Source organism: Miscanthus floridulus, chromosome 2 (assembly GCF_019320115.1).
Source record: "Miscanthus floridulus cultivar M001 chromosome 2, ASM1932011v1, whole genome shotgun sequence".
Lineage (NCBI taxonomy): Eukaryota > Viridiplantae > Streptophyta > Magnoliopsida > Poales > Poaceae > Miscanthus > Miscanthus floridulus.
The window spans coordinates 39,972,143-39,989,642 of record NC_089581.1 but is presented as its reverse complement, the minus strand read 5'-3'; the positions used below and the strand labels follow the sequence as shown (position 1 = coordinate 39,989,642).

Here is a 17,500-nt window from a genome sequence, read left to right as displayed (position 1 = left end):
TCTAAGATCACGTGGTCTTCTTATTATTTGAAATATGTAATCACACGTCCTGTTTTCAGCATTGCTTTAATAGTATTTTTCAGCGAAGAAATAATGCTTTTCTCTTACAACAAATCAACATTAACACTAACATAAGTCAAATTATAGCAAAACGAGCTGAGCCTATAATTGTTATGCCCTATAGCTGACTGATTGTGATTAATTGCGGTTGCGGCTATGGTCGCCGAACATTTGATTCGACCAAACTCGTTCTATTCCTCCGGCTCCTGTCGTCCACATGGAAACCAAACCACAATTATTTGCACAAGCACGAAGCACGTGTGTGAAAGTGAAAGTGCAGTAAAGCAAGGGAAAGCCCCGTGCCCTGAGCCCTGACGCATTCGGGCCCATTCTGCTAGCCCAGCACCGAGAATACGCGTCCGCTGCGGCGTTGACGTATTTGCAGTCGTCTACAGACCCGACTACATTAACCAACGCGTATCGGCGGTGCAAACCCTCTCGCTTCCCACTCCGCTCGGCCACCAGCTTTGACCGCCTCCTCCCCTCCCCTCCCCTCCGCTCCTGCTCCTCCCCACCCCACTCCCCCGCAGGAGCGGCGGCGGCGGCGGCGGCGAGGTCGTACCCCACATCGGCGAGCGGCACCCGCGGCGGTGGCTGCAAAGGTAAAATGTTCGGGCGCGCGCCGAAGAAGAGCGACAACACCAAGTACTACGAGATCCTCGGGGTGCCCAAGTCGGCGTCCCAGGACGACCTCAAGAAGGCCTACCGCAAGGCCGCTATCAAGAACCACCCCGATAAGGGCGGCGACCCCGAGAAGGTCCGGACCACCCCCTCTCCCCTCTCCCCTCTTGCGATCTGGCCTTGATCCGATCTGGCGTGCGTGATCCGTTGCGGTAGATCGAGGTTCAGGGCACTAGGGCAGCCTTTGCGTTTGGTAAATTAGCCTTTAGGAAGGGTTGCGTGTTGGTCTTGATGATGTTTAGGTTCGAGGTTCCTCAGTCCTGTTTCCACGATGTGATCGTTTGGTAGATTCGTTGATGCTTCTATAGCTGGTTCAGGTGCAATTGGTAGTTCGTGTTGCATACGCTAGGTTTGCGGTGGGCGATCCGCGGTCATGTTGTGTACCGTGATTGCGACCTTAATTTTGTGGGGATTCGCGAGAACCATCTCCATGTGCTTGCTGCGCTCAGAATCCTATGCAGGTGAAAGAAAACAGCTTTTTAGCTTGCATGCCATGTGCGGTTCTCGTGGTCATGTGTTATGATTCACTTCGCGCATGTATATTGGCTAGTCTTTTCTTTTAGATGACAGGAAGCTCCGCAGCTGGTTCAGTTGCAAACATTTGTAGCTGGTACTTCCATCGGGGTTTTTTGAGCAGTGCCTGCATTGTTCATTTTGTGCTGGAGGTTGCTCGTGTGGAAACTAACTACTTCACAGTAGATTTATTTTATTAGGTGAAATACACTGTCAGTTGGGGGCCTATCTGTCAAGAGCTATAGGGTTACATAGTAACCAAGATGCATGGTAGTTATAATGCATTTCTCCCGAGCTTTGTTACTCTGGTGGTGTTATATTGTCATGGGAAGCTTATCCTTCTCATCACCTGGATGTTTCAATGCGGTATCTGTGGTCATCCAGAAGATGTTCAATATCTGTTTACTTTACCCTCGGATACAATGTGTAATGTCTTGGAAAATAAGTTCACTCAACTGTTAGCTGATGACAGTGGTGTAACATTTTCTGTATCCTACTTTATCATGTGGGACGAGACATGGCTGAATCCCCTGTTGATAGTTTCATGTAGGGAGGTTATCCTTGTCCTAGCAGCCATGGTTGAAATCTTTGCAGACGTTGATGTCACATGGAATGGCAGATAATAGTATGCAGTGGTCCAGCTGGTTTGTCGTCCAATGAATGTTTTGATTGCCCTTTTGGATGTGCCTGTGCTTTATTTGTCTGTTATGTAGCCTATGTGATTTCTTATCTTGTTAAGGTTACAAGGTTTGCCTATTTTGTATAATCACCTAGAGATCATTGGCTTAGATTTTTTGTGTTGTATATTAAAACTTTTTGCGTTTTACAGCTGTTACATATGCATTTGCATAACATTATTTGTGTGATTTCTTATCTTGTAAAGCTTACATGGTTTGCCTGTTTGGTATAATCACCTGGAGATTATTGGCATTTTTTTGTGTTGTATATTAAAACCTTTTGCGTTTCACAGCTGTTACATATGCATTTCCATAACGTTATTTTTGTGATTTCTTACCTTGTAAAGATTACAAGGTTTGCCTGTTTGGTATAATCACCTGGAGATCATTGGCATTACTTTTTTTTGTGTTGTATATTAAAACTTTTTGCGTTTTACAGCTGTTACATATGTGTTTCCATAACATTATTTGTGCCAGTAATATTTTTTGCATGCTATATGATTTGTCCACTTGCTTGCTTATACTTTGTATATCATGGTGCTGGTGTATACAATGATAATTTTGTTTAGTAAAAAATTATATAGAAGTGACAAATGTAAAAATATGTGTTCCCTTCCTTTACTGATTCAGTTTGTCTGCTAAATTCCTGTTTTGATCCATGATTTGTAGAGTAAAAGCTTTATTTTAATTTATTTCAGTTCAAGGAGCTCGCACAAGCCTATGAGGTTTTGAGCGACCCAGAGAAGCGTGAGATTTATGATCAGTATGGTGAAGATGCCCTTAAGGAAGGAATGGGCGGAGGAGGAGCCCATGTTGATCCATTTGACATCTTCTCATCATTCTTTGGACCCTCTTTTGGAGGTATTGTCTGGTGGTACCCATATTCATCTGTGACTATTTTTTTTGTTATGCTCCTTCTATCAATGTGATAACTGGTTTTTATATGTTTTCTTCACAGGAGGTGGTGGAAGCAGCAGGGGAAGAAGGCAAAGGAGGGGAGAAGATGTAGTCCACCCACTTAAAGTTTCTCTGGAAGATCTTTACAATGGCACCTCAAAGAAGCTCTCTCTTTCGCGCAATGTCATCTGCTCCAAGTGCAAGGGGTTAGTTCTGTTTGTCCCTCCCAATTATTCGAATCATTTTTCCAAAACCTTTGGTTGAATGTGCTTTTTTCCCCTTCCAGCAAGGGCTCGAAGTCTGGTGCCTCAATGAGGTGCCCTGGTTGCCAGGGCTCAGGCATGAAAGTCACAATCCGCCAGCTGGGGCCTTCCATGATACAGCAGATGCAGCAGCCTTGCAACGAGTGCAAGGGGACTGGAGAGAGCATCAATGAGAAGGATCGCTGCCCAGGGTGCAAGGGTGAGAAGGTTGTTCAAGAGAAGAAGGTTCTTGAGGTTCATGTTGAGAAGGGGATGCAACACAACCAGAAGATCACCTTCCCTGGTGAAGCTGATGAAGCGGTATGCTTGCTCAAGCATCAGTGGGATAAGATGTAGAGGTTGCTTTTTTATGATTTCAAAATTTATACTGATATGTTATGTTACTTGCAGCCTGATACCGTCACTGGAGACATTGTATTTGTCCTCCAGCAGAAGGATCACTCCAAGTTCAAAAGAAAGGGTGAAGATCTCTTTTATGAGCACACCTTGTCTCTGACCGAAGCTCTCTGTGGGTTCCAATTTGTGCTTACACATCTGGACAACAGGCAGCTTCTCATCAAATTAAACCCTGGTGAAGTTGTTAAACCTGGTAAGCCCTTTCTCTTGTAGACCTCAGTTGTCACTTTGTGCTTCTGCAGCTGTATCTGTTTCTGATCCTTGTTTGTTAATTTGAGCAGATCAATTCAAGGCGATAAACGATGAGGGGATGCCAATTTACCAGAGGCCTTTCATGAAGGGGAAGCTCTACATTCATTTCACGGTGGAGTTCCCTGACTCGCTGGCACCAGACCAGTGCAAGGCTCTCGAGGCAGTACTTCCACCAAGGTCTTCATCCAAGCTGACCGACATGGAGATAGATGAATGCGAGGAGACAACTATGCTTGACGTGAACAACATCGAGGAAGAGATGCGCAGGAAGCAAGCTCATGCTGCCCAGGAGGCGTACGAGGAGGATGATGAGATGCCAGGCGGAGCCCAAAGAGTGCAGTGTGCGCAACAGTAAGCAGACTATTCATCAAGGCAATTGGCAGGGTTGCCCTTCAAGTGCGCGAGTGGTCTCTGGTTTTGCTGTCGCTGAGATGCGAAATAGGAAGCTGATTCTACCCCTGCAAGCAGGGAATGTATCCTTTTTGCTGCAACTGAAAAATGCTACCCAGGCATAGCTGGCTACATTTTTACTTTTGTTTGTGAGATTTGCTAGAGTCATGGTTTCATCAATATATAGGTGGACTTAATGTTTGTAGAATGCTACTGTATAACGCACGTATGGGCGCAATGTCTGTTCCATTGCTGTCTGATTGACAACGCCGTTGCACATCGGCACAATTTTTTCTTTTTATGTAACGCATAATCGTATACCAATTGTCTGATTGATGATGCCTGAAACTTACAGATCATAAGGTAATGTAGACTGTTGAGAAACAATTTGCGGATGAATTGAAGAAGAAATGGTGAGCAGGCTAGCGTGGTTGGATCGTGACATGGAACTTCATGCCAAGTTTGCAGTAGTTGCCGACGCTGCATACGTAGTAGCGCATACTTTTGTAGTCGAGCGGGACGACGGCCGGTGGGACGCGGAAGTTGTTGATGTTGTAGGGGTCGTCGGCGGTGCAGTCCTCGTACTCCCTCCTCGACACCTGCACCACGTCGTAGAACCCTATCGGGAACCTGAAAACTGAACGCGGATGTGGTGGAGTCAGTAGGGTGCTGTTGCATCATATCACCGGCAGACGGCAGGCAATGCAAGAGAATCCGGAGGGCTCACCGAGGTTGTCGCCGGCGTAGAACGTCGTGTTGTACGACCAGGCGAGGTACATGTCGTCGCGCAGCGGGATGGACCACATCGAGCCCCCGACAACGTGGTCTGTCGCGACCGCGGGCGGCGGCACGTGGACGGTGAGAAGGACGGCGGTCAGGAGCGTGGCCATGGCCGCTGCGCCGAGCGTCCCCATCCTTGATTGACGCCCACCGCTGTTGGGTGCGACTGCGATGGCCAACGAATGAATACGCGCAACGAAGGAGAAGACAAGAGAAGGAAACCGCTGTTCGTTTGTTGGGGCACCAAGTAAAAGGGAACTGCAGTTACGTTGCTTTGGAGCGGTTACTGGCAATTGACAACCTCTGCTGCTGCCAAGTGCCAACGATCCGTGCCAGTGATTTCCTGCGGTTTATTCTGTATGCTATTCTCAGTGACTCTGACACACTGTCCCGTGCAAGCTGCGGCTGTGGGCTGTAGCCGTCGTTGTCGCTGGAGATGCAGCCCAAGAAACCAAGGGCCCTGGACCAGGTCGTTCCATTTCTGAATTTCTGATTGATCCCCGTTTTCTCCAGGAAAGTACGGTGCAGTTCACTCGCAAGATCGCCTTGAAGATGTCCGACGGAACGGACTCATCACACAATGAACGCTGGCTACTCCACTCGAATAGTCGAACTTGCCCTTTGCCTTGGTCAGTTTCGTCAGGCTCCACAGCCGACCTCCGTACATGTCCAGGGGGCAGGGGCGGTCGCATTTGAATGAAACACGGTGGATTCGGACACGGACAGCACGGAATTTCCCAAGGTTTAGCGGCGAAGTAGGCAGGAGTCAAACGACCGCACAAAACGCCGGCAGGTGCAGCGCGTTCTAGAGAAGAAACCAAATGGGAAAGAAGGCTTTCTTTCTAGCCCTGTTGCACTGCAGCCGGCACTGCCGTGTGGAGGTGAAGAATCAAAAGGAAAAAGGCGCGGCGATGGAAAGGCCCTCTCCGAATTACCCAAGTTTTGACGTAAATACAATTGCGCGCCGCAAGAAAATTAAAGGAGAAGTTTTCTGAAACTTTCTAGGAACAACACCACCCATCGCTCTCTCTCTCTCTCTCGTTCTCTCCCTTGTGAGCTAGCTATATACTACCAGCACTGCAGCAGCAGCAGCAAGAACGCCGAGCGTACCAAGAAAGCCAGCACGCGTCGTGCGGTCCCTCGCGTTCTGCGAGCATGAGCCTCGACGCCGCCTCCGCGATCGCGGTGGCCGCGGCGGTGGTCCTTGCGGTGCTCATCGTGGCCATCGTCGTCGCGGCTTCCGCGGGCGCCTGCGGCGGACAACCACCGGGCCGTCGTCCAGGCGGCGGCGGCGGCGCAGCCGCGGTGCACGACGTCGAGCGCGCGCTCGGGAACGCGACGCTCGTGACGTACGAGCAGGCGCGGGCGGCTGGGACCGTGAAGAGCGGCGGGAGCGCGTCTGCGGACGAGGAGGAGGCCCCGCGCTGCGCGCTCTGCCTGTCGGAGTTCGCCAGCAGCAACAGCAAGGCGGGGGGCGAGCTCGTGCGGGTGGTCTCGGCGTGCGGCCACTTTTTCCACGCGGAGTGCGGCGTCGACGGCTGGCTCAGGGCGCGCGGGACGTGCCCGCTCTGCCGAGCTGAGGTGTGGACGACACTGCCGCGGCCGCCGCGCCCGGAGTGCCCGCCGTTGCCGCCGCGATCCGGAGGCGCCACAGTGGGCTCGCGTTAGTGTGTCAATGTGCTACGCATTTTCTCACCCACTTTCAGTTGTTGGTTAGTGAGGCGTAGGATTTTAGAGGATTCTTTGGCACATTATTTCAGAGGCAAAAGTTTCTTTTTCTTTCTCTCTCAATTTTTTGTGTCGATTTGGCGAGACAGCAAAAATTGGTAGTACCAGTACGCCATCCTGGAAGACCAGAGAATCCGGTTTATAAAGCTGCAAGGTATGGTTTTGGAGATGGGCTAATGCCACAAATTGCACCGGTTACAGTACACCTTGATTAGTGCCGACAGTTCATTGCACCCAGAAATGCTTATGTTTATCGATAAACTTTGAACCTTCAATCAATTATTGCACAGAATCACTATACAACCAATGCATATACAGGGGATAGGACAAATCGCTAGAAAATACTGCTTACTGGATCTGAAGGAGCATACCATGTGGACCTCTAAATGGGCAACCAAACTTCCATCAAGAAGAGTTCAGCTGGTTCTTGAACCACAGCACTGAGTTCTTTGGGCATCTCTTGAGATTGTTGTTGTAGTCCACAAAGTACAACCCGAATCTCGAGGTGTATCCAGCGGTCCACTCCCAGTTGTCCAGAAGAGACCACACAAAATTCCCATCGCAGCCATCCTCCCTGCATTGTCAGTGGTGAGCACTGAATGAGCAGATCTTTTTTTTTCATAACTTGGGTTGCATTCCGCCCTTGCTTTTGTATTGATCTGGTGACTGTTTAAGATAAATGAGTAGTACCTGATGGAGGCAGCTAGGTTTGTCAGGTAGTCATTGTGGTACTTTATCCTCTTGGCATCCTTGAGTGCGTTCTCCAGGGTAATGAAGGGACTGTTGCTATCGTCCATTCCTAAATCAACAGGGGTTTCATTAGTTTCTTGTTTCTCTGTAGTAATGAGTGTTAGAAATGCTAATGGCGCAAATGTTAATGAGATTACAAGGCAAAATATCTGAAGCGACAACAATTTTGTCCGTCTCTGTACTTGCCATTTTCTGTAATGTACACCTGTGGAGTGTTGTATCTGTGCTTGACATAGTTCATTAGGCTCCGCATGCTGCCAGGTACAATGTAGAGCCATATCGAGTTAGCCTGCATGGAGGACAGACAATGTATGAATTCGCAGGTCACATGTACAGTAAGTTCAGAGAAAGAAAAGCAGTGCTGCAGCTTAGAATTCTCAGTCTCCTTTATACTTCAGTGCCACTTTGAGAGAGAAAAATGCTTTCATATCTTGTCGTGTTTTCTAATATTCTTTTGAGTTCCAAAAGATTTGCTGAAAGCCAGAACTCACCCTATCCCCGATTGGCTTCCCATTTCTGAAGGCTGAAAAAACGTGAAAGGCATTAATATGTCAGCAAGAACCATTCAGGCAATCATTCAGCAGAGGGAGGCAAAAAATAAATTGTTTGTTTCTTTTTTTTTTAACGCAATGACAGGAGCTCTGCCTTTCAATTAAGATAGGTAAAGAGAGTTTATGTACAAGCAAGGCAGGGATAATTGGGAAACACACCCCAAAAGGGGAAACATCAGCTAAACATAAGCAGTGCTCTCTTCCTTTGCTCTATATCTTCCTTTATCCTTGCGGCTACTTGCAACACCGTTTCTATCTCGTTGTTATCTCTCTCTTTCCAAATATTCCAAAAGGTATAGATTACTACCCCGTTTAGTCGTCTACGTTCATATTTCGGCACTTTCCTTGCAGTCTCTTCCCACCATGCTCTGATATGGATGGGGTCTGGCTAGGGCTATTGTTGCAGCTGAGTGAAGTTTTTTCAAGAGAGGATTTAATCCCAAACCGCCTTAGCAAAAGAGCAACATAGACATAGGTGGAGGCCGGTTTCTAAGGGACCGTTGCATAGCACGCAGTGTTCTTGGTGTGGCCACCCTCTCTTTTGTAGGTTGTGCGCCATAAGAATTTTATCTTGCACCAAAATCCAAGCGAAGATCTTGCATCTGTTCTCCACTTGTGCTTTCCAAATGAGTTCAGCACGGAACAGGACGAGCGAGCCTTTGAATTGAATTCTGTAAGCTGAGCGGGTGGAGTAAGTCCCACACTGGGTCCATTGCCAGGCGATGGAGTCCCGAACGCCCTGCTGCAGGTGCACGTCCTGAATTCGTATTCAAAGGGACACAAATTCCTCTATGTGGACAGCCGAGGTGATTTTCCTTCTTAGCGAGCGCATCCAATTGTTGTTTCGGAGTTCTTGTTGCATTGTTCGTTTTTTTCTTGAAACAAGCCAAAACAAATTCGGGGCTATGTACCTTGGAGCTTTTCCTTCAAGCCAATTATGGTGCCAAAACCGTCTTTGCACCATCACCCAAAGTTATGTTGATTGAGGAGTTGAAGAGGAGACGATCAACATCAGTACATAGAAGCTCTGAGCCGATTCAAGGCTTGGAGTCCTCTACCCATTCTTGCCAAAGCCAGCACAACCGGAGGGCTCTCCCAAATTTATCAAGGTCAGGCACGCCTAAGCCACTAAGGTCTTTTCGGTCTGGTAACTATGGCTAGTTAACTTGGCAGTGTCCATCATTGGCATTCTCCTCCCCTTTCCATAAGAAAGATCTCCTGATTTTATCAATCTTCCTCTTAGCCCATGCCGCCAAGAGAAGCACTGTGAGGTGGTAGGTTGGTATGGAGGAGAGGACTAAAGTTACTAGAGTGAGGCATCCCGCTTTGTTTATCCATCTTCCTTTTTATTTGGGTAACCTTTGTTCACTACGCTCAATGAGAGATTGCACATGGACCTTTTGTAGTGATCTAGTGTGAAGTTGCAGCCTCAAATATTTGCATGGGAAATCACCTCTACTACCGGTGAAGGGTGATAGGACTTGGTCTAGATCGATATTTTCACATCTGATTGAATGCACAGAGCTTTTCAACTCTTAATTTTATCTTGTCTGAACAAAAGAAAAGATAATGCCAACTTACGGACGCTAATAGTTCCTGTGTCTGCCAAGGTATTATTCAGCAGTGTCCCAACGACAGTGGACTCGTCATCCTGCATGTAGAACGTGGTGTAGTGATTAATCCCCATGAAGTCCAGCGACCCCTTCACAAGAGCAGCCTCTTCAGCTGTGAACTTGGGCAGCGTGTTTCCAACCCTCGATCTCATTATCTCCGGGTAGTCACCAAAGAAGAAAGGGTCCGCAAACCTTCAATTTCAGATCAGTCTTGTTAGCAAATAACTTCACCATAAACATACAGAAGTTCGAATTTAAGAGCTATATTATATATTTTCATGATACTGCTGTATACAACTTAGATTCAGGAAAGTCTTGCATTGGGAATTTATGAGCAGAATAATGTGTTGATGAACCTCACCATCCTAGCTGGAATTCCTGTGCCCTCTTCGTCGCTTTGACATCTGCCGTGGAGTTTGACATCGGCTCATACCAGATGACATCAAAAGATATGCCCAGCTGTCCGTTCTGTGTTGCCTGCATAAAAATTGGATCTCAACACTAAAGTCCAAAGCTTGATTTCACACTATTCAACTTTGTTACAGTCAGGGTAATGCAGAGAGCAGAACATATGTATACACTGTCGATATATGCTTTATTATTTGTGTTATACAGCTTTAAATTTCAAATGAAAAAACAGATACTTCAGACCTTGTACTTCTTCATATAAATGTCTGCAACTGTGGCATGAGCCAATATGATATTGTGAGCAACTATATAGGGCTCAGTACTTGAGTTGCCTTCCTTGCAGTAGACATGAAGGAGCACCGAGCAGCGCCCTGGTGCCTGCATTCCGGAATCGTAGCCCTGAACTGTAACAGTGTGTGGCTCGTTGAAGGTTATCCAGTGCTTGACCCTGTCTCCGAACGCCTTGAAACACACCTCAGCGTACACCGCATAATCATTGCTGCATTATATCCGGGCGATACATAACAGTTTGATTATAGTGGCTAATCATGAAAGACACAACACCACTGAAGCTGCGAGGCTTCACTCAAATCTAGCTATGGAGTGTGTGTGACAGTGACTCACATTATCTGCCTATCAAGCCACCCAGTGTACTTGTCTTCCAGGGCCTGGGGAAGGTCCCAGTGATACAGTGTTACATATAGCTCTATCCACAACAACATCAACAACAACAAAGCCTTTAAGTCCCAAATAAGTTAGGGTAGGCTAGAGTTAAAACCCAGCAGAAGCAATCAAGGTTCAGGCACGTACATATAGCTCAAGGCCTGTTCGACTGGTATTAAAACCGGCTGATAAGACAGCTGAAGCTGTTTTATTGTGAGAGAGAAATACTGTAGATTTTAGCTGATAAGTCGGTTGATAAGTTCAAACGAACAGGCCCTGTAAGATAGTTTCACTTGAACTTATCAGTCGACTTTTCAGCTAGAATTTACAGTATTTTTCCCTTACAAGAAAACAGCTTCAGCCAAATCTCCCAGCTACAAGAGAGCGAAGTGCAAATGGTTTCCTTTCTACTGTGTCATCCACATCAAGTCTCTATAGGCTTCATGAAAGATAGTTATATTGATGCTAGTAGTATTACTAGCCTACTAACTAAAACTTTTTTCAAGTCCCAAACTCATTCAAACCAAATTCATGGGTCTAGAAACGTCTAAAGTATATGGCATGTACATTTCAATGGATTGGAAATTATGTAGTGGCACGAGCCTAACACATTTGAAACTTGTCAGCTAAAGTTTCATTTCCGGTAAATTGGATGCTTTGCATCATTTAAACTGAATCCTCATCCAAGAGCCTGAAAAATCATATCCTATACATATATTAACCGTGGTTAAACAGAGACTCAAAGATATCTGTCATGTTCGCTTAGCTTATAAGCCGTATTTTTTCAACAAATGAACAATATTTTTCTCTCACAACAAATCAGCCAAAAGTATTTTTAGTTATGGCTTATCAGCAAGCAAACAGGGCAACCAAATGTGTGAGCAAATTTGTCCCAAATAGCAGGCCCTCTTCCATCATCCTTGACTGCTCCCTCATACTGTAAAATACAAATAGAAATAGAATAAAAAAGCTGATGTAAATGTCAAACCTGTAGACAGAGAACTCCCCCCATCTCACATGCGTTTTACATCTATCACTAACATTTTTTTTTCAATAACACGCATTGATGTGTATTTCATTAAAAAGAAGTGGGAGTGTTGAAAAAACGGCTTACACGGATACAAAGGACTCACAAGTAATCCTAGGATTTACCGGCGGGATCTCAAAGACACAAACAAACAGTAAGAAAACACGAGGGGGAACCTCCACCTCAAAACACCAACGGACTATGCCTGCCAAAGGAAAAATACATCCGCGCAAAGGTCGCCAACAAAAGGTGGGTGAAGCCGTGGTGGCAAAGCATCACTGGTAGAAAGCTCAGCATCTATCTGCAAGCGACCAGGTAGTCGCTGTGGAGAGCTCAGCATCCATCCACAAGCGACCAGGTAGCTGCTGCGAAGAGCTCAGCATCCATCTGCATGCGACCAGGTAGCCGCTGCGAAGGAGAAGGCGACAGTGTCCGCCAGCGACTAGATAGCCGTTGCGAAGAAGAAGGCGACCATATCCACCAGCGACCAGGTAGCCGCTGCGAAGAAGAAATGACTGCGGCGACACCAACACCCGAGGTGGACAGACCAAAGCGAGTAGTAAGCTGAAGCGCAGGCAGGCACAACACAAGCAAGGAGCGGCATTGATGGATGGTGGCCAACAACGAAGCCTCCAAGGAGGACATGACGTCCACAGACGCCAACAACGCTTAGAGGGCACAAGAAGGACTTTTGTCCTAGAACCAGCCCCAACGACCCGCGCGGCGAACTGATCCTTCGGCGATGCCTTCAGGAAGGTGAATGATGCATGCTGCACCACCGGCGCCGGCCTAAAGCGAGAAGCTAGGCAGGGTTTTCACCTGAGAGCTTCTTCACCAACGGTCGCTGGGGTGTCCCTTGGCCCCGGTCACCAACCCCCAGAGACAGGGCTGCGCCACCCGCGCCCGGCCAGAGTGCAGCGGCCAGGCGCGCGCCCCCATCCCCAGCAGCCTCCCGCGGTGGATCTGGCCACCGCCTCGGCGTAGGCACCAGATCTGGCGTGAACGTGGGGCGCCGACCTGGCCGCAGCCACGCCACTGCCTAGCAGACGCCAGCAGCGCCATGGGCGCCACCATGGCCCGGTGAGGTCTAGGAACGGGAGGGGAGCGCAGCTGTCGCTGACGCAGCCCTGTCGAGGACCCTCCACGAGGACGACGTCGGCGGCGCGTTGCCGACGGAGGCTGTTTCCGCCCTGCGCAGTGCCGTCGCGCTGCCCCGTGTCCCGCCGGCCACCATCTCCAGCCGCCGAGCAGGGCATCGTCACCACGCCCGCGAGGCTGCACCCTGCGTCGCCCGCGGAGCTCACGGATGTGGAGACGAGGGAGCCCGAGGCCGTGACGGTGCTGCCTCGCCCGATGCCGAGCCTCGGCCCGACGCGGCCTACGGAGAAGCCGGCCGGCCGCGGCCGCTACCGGTAGGCGCGCCTGGGGGCCGGGCCGGAGGGCCGACTGCGCCTGCGGGCCGCCGCGCCCGAGTGCCGTCCGTGAACCAGATCCGGGGCGGGAGTGCCGGATCCGGGTCAAGAGGTCCCAATCTGAAGCTCCGAGCACGCCGCCGGCCATCCAAGCTCCAAGCCTGAGGTCAGAGGAAGAGGAGGAGGGAAGGGGAGGGGGAGAGAGGAAGGGGAAGGTGCTGTGGGGTGCCTTTTTGGACGCCACAGCTGGCCGCCGCCGCCGCTGGCCGGGGAGCAGCGGCGGCGCCTAGGGGAGCACGCCGGCGGGGGTGGTGACAGTGGAGGGGGAGTCGCTCCCCGTGTCGCCCTGTACGGAGAGCGACGCGGGGGGAGGAGCTGGAATATCATGAGGCTTTCACTGTCTATCACTAACATTTTTATATGGCTGAAACAAGATTGTTAAAATCATGATCCTAAATTTGATCGGAACTCCAGTGTTAAGACCGCGAATCGTATGATCATAAGTAAGAGGATCGTAGAATTGTTGGATCAAACCGATAAATTAAGATGATAAAGTAAAAATCGCACCATTTTTTAAATCGTCATTTTAACAACTATGGTATGAACTATCACTTGACTATGTATTGTAAGTAGAAATAAGTTTGCGACTATACAAGTTCTCTGACCGAAGCCATTCCAGCTTTGATTCATGGACTCACTTACTCGGCAGCGTATCCCACTTTTAGATAGATCTTGTGGTGGGACATCTAAAAATCGTTTGTTTGTTGTAGAGTAAGTGGGCCGTTGGTCATTGGCAGTACGGTGACACTAGCTTGGAAAGATGGTGGAGGCAGCATTTGGGATCTCTAATTTATTGGTAACCGTGGATACTGGTTCTTCAATTTTGGGGAGAAAATTCTAGGTTTGACCTTGGCTTGGTTGTTTTCCTCTTAATGAAACACGGGTGAATGGCCTGATCGCAAAAAAAAACCTTGGCTTGGTTGTACCTATCAATAACTTTGTTGAAGGCATTGTCTGAAGTGCAAGGAATTTTGTCTCCAGAGTGAAAACCTATGGTCTGACCATCACTGATTGGACCATGACAATGCTGGTGCTGGTGGTGCTGGTGCATCTGTGTGTCATGTCCTTTTTGGAGACATTGTTTTTGGAGTGCCTTTATCATTAACCAAGTGTTGCCATGTTGGTGAACGGAAATAAAAAGACTAGGTTTTAGTGTAGCATCCTTTTTTATTGTCTTAGATTGTGTACACCCTAGCAGTGTAGAGGCCGAGAGTGATCTTCATGATATTTTTTTTGGATGTAATTGACTGAGATCAAGAAAACTTCCTTTATCGGAAAAAAAAAAGTTTATGACTAAGTGTAACAGATGGCGAGTCTCCATCTAATATGCGGGTTAGTTTTAACATATGCTTCTTTATCCTGATTTGAACACATAGAATGAGTCATAAGTGACGCATTCAGGTAAAGCTTCTAGTTTTATCTTTCCATCATCTGAAGCTTCTGAGTCACAAAAGTGTTTCCAGCTTGCATATGGAAGAATAGTAGAAGCACTCAACTCAATCATTTGACTTTTTGTTTACACAAACAATAATGCAAGTAATTAACTGCTGTAAATATAACTATGATTTACTAAATTGCTAAGACATTTATTTTATTAGTGGCATTCCACGTCTAAATAATATATGCAATTTGAAACTGCACTTTTATTTTTGTGGAAGAATAGCTAGTTAGGCATATTCATAAATAAGATCAATTATTGAACGGATGATGCCGAAAATTTGGTTGACAAAAAAATCCCAAGATACTATGGGTCTTCTACAATGGAAAAAAAAAATCCTATAGTAGCAGGAAAAGTATCTTTAAAGTTTGATTTTTACTACAATGGGTCTTCTTCTAAATGAAGTTAGCGTAAATTTCCCCAATTTTTGTTTGATCATTGTGACCCTTCTTGTGACCGTGGGAGAACTTTTTAGAGACTACAACTGGTAGAATAATTGATTGTATTGCTAAGTCTCATAGACGAATTATATAAGAGTAGCTTAGGGGCAAGTAGTCTCCCTTAGATATAATGCAATACAGAATTACGATCCTAATCTATCTATAGTATCCGGAGATATGGCAATATAGTCTAACACTTTTGACATTTGGCCATTCTTTAAGACACATCAAAAAGAGGAGGTAGAGAAGAAAGAATATGTTTACCATTAGATTTACTACTCCATCCATTAAAAAAATGTAAGGTACATTAGGATTCAAAAAAGTCAAATTAAAGTTCATAACTTTTGACCTATGACTAATAATAAAATTATATACATAGTATAGTTGTATTAGTAGATATACATTTCACATATCTTTTTGTAAGAATCGATTTTGTAGAAATTGATGACATATAATAATAGGAGTAACTATATAATGATCAAAGCAAATTTCTAAATATTTTCTCAAATCTTAATACACCTTATAAGAAGAAATAGATGGAGTACTTATACTACTGATCTCCCTTAGGCCGCTCTATATAATGTCCCATAGTCACCAGAAAAGAGAGGCGCAAGTATAGTAAAAAGAAAGAGCTCTCGAGCCTATATCAACATGTCATGCAACTCGAGCCCAGCAATATATGTTACTAGCTTTCACCTTCTCATCTTTTCGTGTACATATATGAGTCAGTACAATCTTGACACCTTGCATGTAGAGGACTCACGAGTTTTCTTCTTTCTTATTTTGGAACAACTCGATTATTGGTCATATTTTATCAGAACAAATAATTCATGTTCGATCTATCACTCCCTTCAAAACCGATAAATAAAACCCGGCCTCTTAAATAATTGAAATCATCTCTAAGACCACACCTAGTATAGACCAAGCTGTGGAAGAATCCAAGAACACGACCAACCTGATAAGAAGAAGAAGCAGTGCCGAAAACAAATCCCTTAGGAAAGGTGTTCCTCGTCAGATTTTCACTACTTTGGGCTCTACATCCTTGTGGTATGACCAGCAGAACAAGAAGCAGCACTACTAGGACGTTGCATTGCCCTTCGTCATCTCCGAGAGAGAGAGTTTTTCTAGCTAGCGTGCAAGGAACTAAGAGTGCTGAGCTGAGGTATGAGGAGAATGCGTTATGCGTGGTTGTAGAGAGGGAGAAGGGAAGGCTACATATATATGCATTCATGTTATTAGTTCCGGTTGGTTTGAATGAGAGACGTATATATGCCGCATGTAATGTGATTGGTTACGATCGAGATGCAAATTGGGAGGGAGCAGGCCAGCAAAGACCCAAAAGTGTGAAGGGAAAGCTCTCTCGTCCTTATCGCCCGTCCTAAACGTACGGTAAATTAAAGCAAGTAGCCACATACTCGATCAGTCCCTCCATCGATGAATTCCTAACAATTTTAGAACAGATTAACAACGAAGATAAAAAACCATATTGTCTTTTTATTAAACTACTGATCTTTAATAGCTCTCTAGTTATCGAGAAGCCTAATTAAGTAATAGCAGCGCAGGAGAGAGATGTTGTGTTAAATGCGACCTAGACTACGAGAGAGATTAATGTGGATCTGTGGACCGTTCACCTGTAGAAATCGATTTTTTTTAGACAAAATTTGTGCTAGAAATTGATTCTTTCAGGGATAGATGAACTAAGTTTGTGCAATAAAGTTTATGTGAATAGATGTCAATGTATGCAATCAATGGGTGAATTGCTGAATTGCCAATCATGTGACATTTCCCCTTTAATTATTATCTCAATCCAGCCTAGAGTTCGGATATTCCAATGGATGCATTATTTTAATTTTAATTATTTTTATGAATGATATGAGATGATTTCTTAACATTTGAACGAAGGCATGTGTTGTACTTGCAGTAAGCCAAAGTAACTACAATAGCTAAATCGGGACGAGCGCCAGCCAGGGGCAAGGCCCACCACTACCGCAAGCCAAGAGGCACGAACACACTAAGAAAAGCCAGCAAATCGGGACGAACGCCACCTCGATCACGGTCAGCATGGGTTTCCCGGTGGGCTACTCGGAGCTGGTGCTCCCGAAGCAGCTGCTCCATCTCCTCTTGCTGCTGGGGTACATTCGCCGCTTCCTCCTCTTGGCGTTTGACGTCGTGGGCCTTGGCGACCTGTTGGATCTCGGGGACGACCACCAGCGGTGCTGCAAGACGGCACGTCGTGCGGCCGCTGCCTCCCTGCCGCGGAGCCACCGCCGCCGCCCCGCCGCTTACAAGCGCCACCGGGCCGCTGCCTCCAGCATGTCGACGAGTCTCCATTCTTTCAAACAGCAAGGAGATGTTGCGTTTAAATCACATGTTGCAAGTGTATGTTTCAAGTGTTTTAGATATTTCAGAGGTATATTGCAAATGTTTCATACGGATGTTGCAAAAATAGAACGGGGATGTTGCATATGTTACAATAGTTGTACACGATGTTGCAAGCGTCT

General features: G+C 46.7%; 4 protein-coding genes across 7 annotated transcripts; 2 read left to right on the top strand and 2 right to left on the bottom strand.

Moving 5' to 3' along the window:
- Positions 1-492: 492 nt before the first annotated feature.
- Positions 493-4,378, top strand: LOC136522320 (dnaJ protein homolog). Its single transcript, XM_066516155.1, has 6 exons — positions 493-817; positions 2,630-2,792; positions 2,890-3,034; positions 3,115-3,391; positions 3,482-3,680; positions 3,769-4,378. Exons 1-6 carry the CDS (start codon positions 668-670, stop codon positions 4,092-4,094), a joined length of 1,260 nt encoding a protein of 419 aa, XP_066372252.1. The 5' UTR covers positions 493-667; the 3' UTR covers positions 4,095-4,378.
- Positions 4,258-5,479, bottom strand: LOC136522365 (umecyanin-like). Its single transcript, XM_066516193.1, has 2 exons — positions 4,857-5,479; positions 4,258-4,766 (listed from the first exon to the last, which is right to left on the bottom strand). Exons 1-2 carry the CDS (start codon positions 5,041-5,043, stop codon positions 4,552-4,554), a joined length of 402 nt encoding a protein of 133 aa, XP_066372290.1. The 5' UTR covers positions 5,044-5,479; the 3' UTR covers positions 4,258-4,551.
- Positions 5,480-5,483: 4 nt separating this feature from the next.
- LOC136522355 (E3 ubiquitin-protein ligase EL5-like) lies at positions 5,484-6,579 on the top strand. Its single transcript, XM_066516187.1, has one exon. It carries the CDS (start codon positions 6,065-6,067, stop codon positions 6,575-6,577), a length of 513 nt encoding a protein of 170 aa, XP_066372284.1. The 5' UTR covers positions 5,484-6,064; the 3' UTR covers positions 6,578-6,579.
- A 190-nt stretch (positions 6,580-6,769) lies between these two features.
- LOC136522331 (beta-glucosidase 34-like) lies at positions 6,770-16,168 on the bottom strand. 4 transcript variants are annotated; one of them, XM_066516167.1, is made up of 10 exons: positions 15,955-16,168; positions 10,584-11,559; positions 10,203-10,458; positions 9,913-10,028; positions 9,520-9,743; positions 7,879-7,910; positions 7,574-7,676; positions 7,328-7,436; positions 7,009-7,211; positions 6,770-6,906 (listed from the first exon to the last, which is right to left on the bottom strand). In XM_066516167.1, exons 2-9 carry the CDS (start codon positions 10,679-10,681, stop codon positions 7,043-7,045), a joined length of 1,107 nt encoding a protein of 368 aa, XP_066372264.1. In that variant the 5' UTR covers positions 10,682-11,559; positions 15,955-16,168; the 3' UTR covers positions 6,770-6,906; positions 7,009-7,042. The 4 variants fall into 4 exon arrangements, 3 of the variants coding, with proteins under 3 accessions (XP_066372264.1, XP_066372258.1, XP_066372271.1); XM_066516174.1 differs by having other exon boundaries at positions 6,863-7,211; positions 10,584-10,665; positions 10,770-11,559; XM_066516161.1 differs by having other exon boundaries at positions 6,856-7,211.
- Between the last annotated feature and the right edge of the window lie 1,332 nt (positions 16,169-17,500).

What these genes read in the sequence shown, in the direction of transcription:
- LOC136522365 (XM_066516193.1), bottom strand. Translation starts at nt 5,043, where the DNA reads ATGGGGACGCTCGGCGCAGCGGCCATGGCCACGCTCCTGACCGCCGTC. An exon ending in CTACGCCGGCGACAACCTCG is followed by an intron (nt 4,767 to 4,856) that starts GTGAGCCCTCCG and finishes ATCCGCGTTCAG; the next exon opens with TTTTCAGGTTCCCGATAGGG.
- LOC136522331 (XM_066516167.1), bottom strand. Translation starts at nt 10,681, where the DNA reads ATGTTGTTGTGGATAGAGCTATATGTAACACTGTATCACTGGGACCTT. An exon ending in TTTATATGAAGAAGTACAAG is followed by an intron (nt 10,029 to 10,202) that starts GTCTGAAGTATC and finishes ATTTTTATGCAG; the next exon opens with GCAACACAGAACGGACAGCT. An exon ending in AACCTAGCTGCCTCCATCAG is followed by an intron (nt 7,212 to 7,327) that starts GTACTACTCATT and finishes CTGACAATGCAG; the next exon opens with GGAGGATGGCTGCGATGGGA.
- LOC136522355 (XM_066516187.1), top strand. Translation starts at nt 6,065, where the DNA reads ATGAGCCTCGACGCCGCCTCCGCGATCGCGGTGGCCGCGGCGGTGGTC.
- LOC136522320 (XM_066516155.1), top strand. Translation starts at nt 668, where the DNA reads ATGTTCGGGCGCGCGCCGAAGAAGAGCGACAACACCAAGTACTACGAG. An exon ending in CTTTGGACCCTCTTTTGGAG is followed by an intron (nt 2,793 to 2,889) that starts GTATTGTCTGGT and finishes TTTTCTTCACAG; the next exon opens with GAGGTGGTGGAAGCAGCAGG. An exon ending in TGGTGAAGTTGTTAAACCTG is followed by an intron (nt 3,681 to 3,768) that starts GTAAGCCCTTTC and finishes TAATTTGAGCAG; the next exon opens with ATCAATTCAAGGCGATAAAC.